Raw genomic sequence first — 8929 nt, 5'->3', positions numbered from 1 at the left:
TGCAGAAATAGGCAGAGAGTAAGGTATGGCAAGGAGGATACACAGATATTTGTCTTCTTGGCAACAATTTAAAGTTGCAGATAAATAATAATAAATAATGTGCTGCTACCTGCACAACTGCTGTACTACGTTTTGCAGCATGCATTGTAACATATTGCTGTGGGGATGAAATCATACTAAAGGCAATTTGAGTTAATATCTCTGGGAAAAGCTGGAATCAAGCCATACTTTTTTTGTTGTTGTTGTTGTTGTTGTGAGTTGCTTATTCTCACAGTTTAATTTTGATTTTCAACATAGACATCTGCCCCTTTGCAGAATTATGGCTTACCCCCAAGGTCAACCCCAGGGAGCAGGTAGAGCATGAAAAGCAAAGGTGGAGGAGAAGAGTTGAGGCAAAGTTAACATTTGACATTTTAGGGGTTTCGTGTATATATATATATATGTATATATAAAAACCAATAGAAGGAATAAGAAATAACTGATTTATTAAGGTATGCAAATCTCCCATTAGCATACAAGAATTGCTAAGCTGGAAATTCGTCTTGTCCTGTGGTCTGTCTCCCACAGTGGGCAGTGGGTTTCAGAGACTGTTTCAGACAGTCTTCTAAGGAAGGTTGGGGTAGTTCACCCTGTCTGTTTAGGTCTTACCAACTGTTTAACAAATAAAGGTAGGCATAATCTATAAAGCATCTTGAAAACTTGAAGGAAAGGCCCATATTTTCTCTGCATTAGTATGACAACCCTGGGTATTCTGGTCAGCGAGAAGTGTGCAACCACCACTGTGATAAGCCTTGTCTTCATGACTCCCTAAAAACAAGCCAGTGTGTAAGGCAGTTCCTCCTTTTAATTTTGATCGGTGTCTCACATGCTCACAGCCTAGGACTCAAGGAGCAAAGGGAAAGCTGTCCCTGACCCATCTTCTCCTGACAAGCGGGTGCCATGCTGCCGTTTAAGGCAGTCACTGCTGGCCTGCAATGTCACAGTGAGGGGCTTACAGCTCCCTTCTGACCCCTGCCCTGCTAGCTGGCACAAGCCCTGCCTGCCATCTCTCTCCCACCTCAGGACCCAGCAACGTGTTGTCTCCAAAGCTCTGCTTCCCCCATCAGGCCACACACATCAACCCTTCTTTTGTGCTGCAGTCGCCCCAGAAACATTAGGGACTCCTTATCTAGACCCCCTATCATGTTATATATCCTTATAATGATCCCTTTCATTCTCTTCTTTGCAGGAAGCCACCCCTGGCTTGTCACTAGGGTGGGAAGGTTTCTCTCACATCTTTCATCATCTTGCTGGTCTGAGACACTGTGAAATCTCTGTTAGTCATCAGCTATTAGAAACCTGAGGGAGTCTGAAGATGAAGGACTGACGAATGAAGTGCCTCAGCTGAGTCTGGATGGTTTTGGATGCAGGAATAAGAATTTCCTTTAGAATTCACAGAGACACAAGGGCTGGATAAAAAAGGGTGACTAACAGTGGCCTGTTTATGTCTGACCATCAGCAACGCCTAGAAAACACATTGGGTATTCTGGCAGCACGCTGATCACAAAGAGCACTAGGATGTGTCACATGCAAACGTTCGGCTCTGCTCAGATATACCTTTGCAGTGAGGTCAGTGGTGGGGCAAGGAGAGAAACCCCACCTTGCTCCAGTGAGAGCCCGGAGCCCAGCGCCATGCCCAGCACAGCCATAGGAAAGCGCTGCTTTTTAAAACCTGTCATATGAGCAGCTGACATAGTCATCACCATTTCCGTAACGACGGCATTTGCCTGTGATGCTGGGAAACTCCTAGATCAGCCCTTGAGATGCTGCAGTTCCAAATTGCTGCGGGTGAGTGGTAATATGGAAACCATTTTGCTTTAATGTCTGCATGTTTCTTCCTAGCTCAACAATTACTGCTCTGTGTGTGTCCGTGGAGGGAGCTGTCAGCACAATAACAGTAGCACACGAGGGGCAGCATCCAGCCTGTTTGCATCCATTCTGCACTTGGAGCAGCAGGGAAATGCTGTGCCCTCACTTTCATCCTCACTGTCTATGCTGCTCAGAAGTGCGTTCTGCAAGCGTTGACAGTGGAGGAAAGAAATGGGTGGATATGAGCAAACATGCCCTGAACGTCAATGCCCTAAGCACAGTTCATTTCTTTTATTCCAGTATGGTGGCACTTTTTAATTACAGTACTTGCCTCTTGAAGAACAGGAGCAATCATAAAAGCAGGTCCCCAAAGGAAGGCAGTATCTATTCCATGAGTCTCCTGATCGGAGGTAAATCTAGTGTTGGAAGTGAGATACACAATGTTAATTCACATTTTTATAGAACTTGCAAAATAGTTTGATATTACTCACTGCAACAAGATATCTGTTTCCTCTAGACATCCTTCAACACTGCGAAGTATTTTCCTGGTTGAGGGAATGCCAAAAGAGATTCAGAAATTACCGTAGAACCTACCACACTGGGGGAGACCAGCACCCTCACAAAATGCTGGAGCTGATTTCTTTTCAGAATCAGCTGGAGCTGATTTCTTTTTCAGCAGTGGGAAAACAACTAATCTAATTTCTGTCCAGTGGGCTGGTACTTCATTGAGGGAGGCAAAGAGCAGGATAGGGTCCAGGACCAGGAGAGGGACTACAGAGGAATAACATTGTGCTCTAGGATCTGAAGCATTTGTGAAAACCCTAGGATTTGGCTTCCCGCACCTTTCACAGATCTACATTAGAAATCTTTTGCAGGACAAACCAAAAGCGATGTTCATACATACTGCGTTTTTAGCTGCCTTTCCTGAATGGGTGTAAGCTGATGGAATTCAGTCCATTTTACTCAGTGCAGTAAAATTGGTTTGGATCCTGATCATGTCCTCCAGAGTTCTTATAGTCCCATTTGTCTGGCATCATCTGCCAGCTTGGGAAGAAATTTTTATTCCACTATGCATCAGCTACAGAAAATATTAAAGAGCACCTGGAAAAGAGGAGAAATCCTCCCCATCTCAGGAACCTCCACTCATCTGGCATAAAATCCTTGAGAATTTAAATAGGCTTTCAATCATTTGTAAGCCTATCTATGAGGAAATTAATAATGGATCCTCATTCCCTTGTTAGCTTATAAGAACATCACGTGGAATGTGTCCCAAGCCTTGATTTTAGGGGAATTGAGGTACCTTGTAGCTCCTGCTTTCTCCTGCCCCCTTTTCTAGCTAAAAGTCCTGCTGCCTTGTCAAAGATGGCAACTGGGCTGGTTTGCCATTGTTCTGTTTTGACAAATTCACACTGGCTGTGGCATATTAATGTATTATACTCTAAGGATGTACAAATTTTGTTAAATAATTTATTTACCGTGTCTGTTTAACTGACTTTGCAGCTGCCCCTGTCTAAAGACAGGTTTCTGTTGTACACTGGCCAGAGCAGAGGGGCTCAGTGTCAGGATCCTGCTCTGACACCTGACCTGCTCAGGGCGTAGGCATACGCTGCACCCAGCCCAAACTTACAGAAGTTACCCCAAATGAGCAAAACAACCTTGGCAACAGAAAGACATCTATTCAGTGTTCAGATTTTGAAAATATTGCAAGTTTAGGGGATTACATGGTACTTAAGAAAAAATGTTCTTGAAGGAATGCCTCAGGCTCTGCCTGAAAGAAACCTCAATTTATTCAGTTACTTTTTCTGTCAAAAACATTATTTCTTTCGGGCACCTTAATCTTGGTCATGATCACATTTTGACATAATGCTTTGCAAATATTTAAAGTGGGGTGTGGTTTTTCATTAATTACCTTGTCTTGAAGTTTTGAAATATAGAACATTAGTTTTTATTGTCTTCTCGATAATTTCTCTGTATTTTTAATTTTGTTGTAATAAAATTATAATACTGATTCAATATACTTTGTTGTGGGAGAGTGCAGGAGAAAGACTTGATCAAGAAATTGTGGCAAAAGAGAAAATCTTTCTTGCATGTGGAAACAAGCATCTCGCCATCTAACTCAGCACACTATTTAGTCTTGCAATTATAGCAATCTCGAGCACAAATTCAGCAAACAAACGAACTTTCCCATTTTGAAAATATAAGCTATTGAGCCATCTCTGTGATCTATGAAAGGTGCTTAATTCCATCTACATGCTTCCTATGGTTAGATGCTGGCCACTCTTCTGTCTTATTTTTCCTCTGTTTAGCCATTAGGCACAGCTTTCCCTTCCAGTAATGGATTACCACCTCCCAGTCTTTTTGGACAGCTGAACTACTGGTGCCTCTGTTTCACAGAGTGAAAACCTCAGAGGCACCTAAGATGCTTATAGGAATCTACTGGGATGTTGTTCTTGTTTGTTATTTGAAACGAACACCTAAACATTTGAAACTAAATGAAAAATCTGAAGTGACCACACGAAATAGCTATTGCTTGGAGACTCCCTGCCCAGGCAGAGGTGTTTTCATGGTGAGGGTTGTGAACTCATAACAGCTCCACCTGAAAAACTAGTGCAGTTGTTTTAGTTCTCTTTTATATTTGTTACAAGGGAAAGGTTTTATGTAAAATCCCACCATCCATACATCCAAAATGCTGTTCCAGTTCTCTCTAAAACCTACATTTCTTCTCTTAGCATTTGGGTCACTTACTCTACTTGAGCAAACCCACTAAACCAACTAATATTAATTAGAAATAGTAATAAATATGCATTAAGTAACAATAGTAACCAGAATTAACTAATAATAGGAAGAAATACTTTAAAGTCATTTTAGGATCTAGGTATGGCAACATTAGCAAGTGATGTGCCCACTAGGATTTGATCTGGGCAGTGAAACAGTTTGTGCTGATCTGATGCCTACACTCCCAACATGGATTTTAGAGGTTATATTTCCTAGCAATCCCGTACTGGTACAACCAACTAAATTCCCATTAATTGCTGGAGTGCTCCTTTTGGCTCAGTTTCACCTGATGGAAGTCTCTGCTGGTACATCTGGGACTACTCTACAATTCAAATCAAAGCAAATTTGGAAATTTGCTAATGTAGATGTGGCCCAAATAGAATACAAATAAAGTATGCCAGGAACGGTCAGAAAGGCAGCTTTAACACAATAAAGTAATTCTGTATTAGCAGAGGTTAGCTAACATTAATTCCAGAATGAAGTCAGTCATTTCCAATATTAACAAAAACCTCATTAAGCAAAAATACAGCTAAAATGAATACTTGAAATAGCATATAGCCCCTTGCAAGATACGAGTACTGTATTGTGTTTGTGTGGCAAGGTTTTGGTAGTGGAGGGCTACAGAGGTGGCTTCCATGAGATGCTGCTGGAAGCTTCTCCCTTGTCTGATAGAGGCAATGCCAGCCAGCTCCGAGATGGACTTTGCAGGGAGGGATGGGGGGAAGGTGTTTTAAGATCTGGTTCCATCTCTCATTATCTTAGTCTGATCTGATTGGTAACAAATCAGGTTGAATTTTTGTTCCCCCAAGTTGAGTCTCCTTTGCCCAGCATGGCAATTGTTGAGTGATCTCTCCCTGCCCTCATCTCGGCCCACGAGCCGTTTGTTGTATCTACTCTCCCCTGCCCAGCTGAGGAGGGCAGTGACATAGTGGCTTTGGTGGGCACCTGGCCTCCAGCCAGGGTCAACCCATCACAAGTGCCTATAAAGCTTCTCCTTAATGTAACACAGTTAAATAAGGTAGCAGAATAGGAAGGGGAAGAACACTGCTTTTCAAATTAATCAGTTAGACATTACGCTGAGTAGGCAAAAGAGGTTTTCTGCATATCCTTTCCATATTCGAATGGTCTGCACTTTAGTGTAATCTCAGTTTAATTTTCAAAAACCTAAAGGGAAAAAGAACATTAAACAGCCCAGGACATAGTCTGAACCAATGAGGCTAAATTGTGTCAGAGCTTTGGGCAGTAGCCTTTCATATGTATTATTTGCACTCTTTTTGCTCAAGTCTTTGTATAAAACATTCCAAAGTGGAAAATTTACCAAAAGCAGGTAAAAAGCTAATTAAAATATGCTGAAGAGGAAAACTAAACCTCACTTTGATTCCTGCTTCTTCCAAACAGAAAAAATTAGTTGTTCCAAAAATCTGAAGTCACATTTTCCATGGGATTTTTCAGTCTGTATTTATTAATCTCTGTTTTGCACCTGCTTCTACATGCAAACATCTCTGTTTTCTCCATGCAATTTGTGGACACAGATGTAGGTTTCATACATAGCACGCAGATGCAAGGGCTAAATTGGAAAATGCAAATGATGTAGATGATTAGAAAATGGAGGTTTCTCTGTATGAGGCCTTCTTGGCATTCTGGACCAGAATACAGATTTCATCGATTTCATTCAAATATAGAAAATACAGGTACGTGATCCCTATTTTTAAAATAAAAAAGAATTACATATTTGTCTAAGACAAGAAATTTTCAGAATTCTCCTTACTTAGGGTGTTTTCCACTGGAACCAAATGCAGATTATATTTTGATGCAAATCCATTGCATATATTGAGTTATTATTGTGCATATAATTTGATTAGGTTTCATTGTAAAACTGTTCATTTTAAGAGACAGCATGCAGTAATATTACTGTGGCTGATCTCAGATACCAACTACTCTATACATAGAAGCTCAATTACTTTTGTGATAAAATATGATAAAAAAGAGAGACTCCAAACTCACTCGTGCATCAGTGACCGCACCACCGTGTTTCCATGAACATGAGCCTCGAAGAACAAGGTGTATAGGTATGGCAGCAGTGAGTATCTGATCCTAAGCGTAGCGCGAGATATCTTGGCAAACTCTTCTCCAAACACCGCTGGGTCTTGTTCCTGTTACGGAAAAGCTTGGATTCATACTGAGCGTTATAACCAGGGACTGCAAATTCAGTAGAGAGCCTGTGTGCAACTTAAGGAGACCAGTGGCTGACATAATGCTATGAAAGTGAATGTTTAAATAAGGAAAAACACTGATTTGCAAACTGAGAGATGTATTAAGAGCAACATCCATTATCATCAGACTCATATTTGTACAAAATCTTTCAGTTTGAAGAAGTCCAGTAAGTTCAGAGACATCGGGTCCCACTGTGGTGTATGTGAGCTGTCTGTCACCACCCCTAACCTCGTAGCGGGTGGGGAACTGGGGTCTGTGCTCGGGAACAGACACCTTGTCTCTAGAAATTAATTTATCTTGGAGATGTAAGCCCTCTGGGACAGAGAAGGTGAAACACAGGAAAAAGGGAAGACTGATAATCTGCAAAACAAATGCAAATGCATAATTATGTTAGCCAAGGGCATAAAGGTAGATTTATTTAAAAGTAAGAGTAAATGCATGGCCATGATGAAGCCAACAAGAGTGACCGAAGTCACTGTGTGGCAGGGAAAACATGTCATCCATAGGCAGAAACTCGATTTCTCCACCTGTTCCCACCCTTTTAGGCTGTACCAACTGAGGAGACGCAGCAGCCGTGCTCCTCGCCGCCAGCGATGCTCTCCCGGGAGAGCGGGCACGCGTACTGGTACCCACCACCAAGAGGGCAGGATTAAGCAATCTCTCTACACTCGTCGGCTGCTTCTGATCTACAAGATGATCGTGACTATCCCCTGCGATGGGCTGTGGAGCACACAACCCGGGGTAGTGCTGTAGTTACCTCTCCTTTAGTTCCTCCTGTTCGACCTTCTCCAGTGCTAAACTGAGCCAGCTAACAGGTCACACGGCTCCCTTCCTCCTTCACAACATTTTCCCATAATACTCAGTTTTCTCATTAAAACTGAAGAATGTATGATGAATTCCAAGGATAATGAAACATAAGAGGAACAGAAGTAACAAAGCTTTTTATATTATCTAGTGCTTTTCAGACAAGAAAAGTATTAATTAAACCATTTGAATTCCCCAATGGAATAGGCAAAGTGGATACTTAAGATTTTATTTTAACACTAACTTAATATTAATTAAACTCAATATTCAAGTTAAATTTCTCCATTATTATGTTTACATCAGAATTAGTCATTGATAATATTCCCTGCTGGCTCCGAGCTCTGGAGCATCCATCTATTATTTCAAAAATTGCATTGTATTTTTACCAGTATTCTGACACTGTACAAATATTGCCTAAGTTCACAAAAAAACAGTTGTCTTAGGTGATGCTGAGTCACCCAAAATGCTTTGTTCATTTCTTTCAGTGAACACAATGACTTAAATGGATTTAAGTAATGCCATAAAACACAATATGTCTTCTGTTACTTCTGTCATTCACTCAACACTGAGTTTTAGCTCCTGTCACATAGACCTGTTGCTCTTTCGATGCTTATTAAATTTTTCATATGTGATTAACACTTACTCACCCAGGTCAGACCCCCTGTGCATGCCCAAAGGGCCAAGCAAACACATATAGATAGGATACTTCTAATTTTAGTGGTGAGGTAAATAGAAAATATTTATCAACAGCAGCAGCTAACGCCTCACAGACATTTGTTCTGCTAGAGAGAAATATTTCAGCATACCTCAGGGATCTACAGGGTAATCCTTGACCCTCTTAATGACAGCCCTATAACTTATTATTCCTGCATTTGCCCAGTTGCTGAAAGTCCTTCATCATGCAGAGACAGAGGTTTTTTGGGAGGTGTGAATGTTACAACATTGTGATGACCAAACTTCAAAGAAAACTGAATGTTAGCTAATAACCTGAGCTCCATCACTGCACGGATCGGTTTATAGAAGAAAAAAAAAAAAAGACATTTATTGAACTAGCAGACCGATTTCATTGCAGTTGCAGATAAACACACTGTACTTACAAAGGCTGCAAGGCCTTTAAGCTGTTCATAGTTAGAAACAACCTGACGCTTCTATCTGAGACAAGTCTTGAAAGGACTTTAGAGTAAGTCAAAGCCAGGGCATGAGACTGGGCTGAGACTGCACTTCATCCTTCTCAAGGGCTCATGGGTTTTTATAGTCTTTGTTGCTTCTTGGCTGATAATGCTGTCAC

General features: G+C 41.3%; 1 protein-coding gene across 1 annotated transcript in view; it reads right to left on the bottom strand.

Moving 5' to 3' along the window:
• The window catches only part of LOC104508800 (maltase-glucoamylase, intestinal-like), a gene marked incomplete at its 3' end in the record, with an annotated part of 41431 nt that overhangs the window by 8346 nt on the left and 24156 nt on the right, over positions 1-8929 (bottom strand). Inside the window, exons 12-13 of the mRNA XM_010150533.1 lie at positions 6628-6776; positions 2180-2264 (exon numbers count right to left, since the gene is read on the bottom strand). Coding sequence (XP_010148835.1) covers positions 2180-2264; positions 6628-6776 — 234 coding nt within the window. The remainder of the gene's footprint in view (positions 1-2179; positions 2265-6627; positions 6777-8929) is intronic.

The sequence above is a fragment of the Eurypyga helias genome, unplaced genomic scaffold, assembly GCF_000690775.1.
Source record: "Eurypyga helias isolate BGI_N326 unplaced genomic scaffold, ASM69077v1 scaffold8564, whole genome shotgun sequence".
Classification (NCBI taxonomy): Eukaryota; Metazoa; Chordata; class Aves; order Eurypygiformes; family Eurypygidae; genus Eurypyga; species Eurypyga helias.
This window is presented reverse-complemented; position numbering and strand designations above follow the sequence as displayed.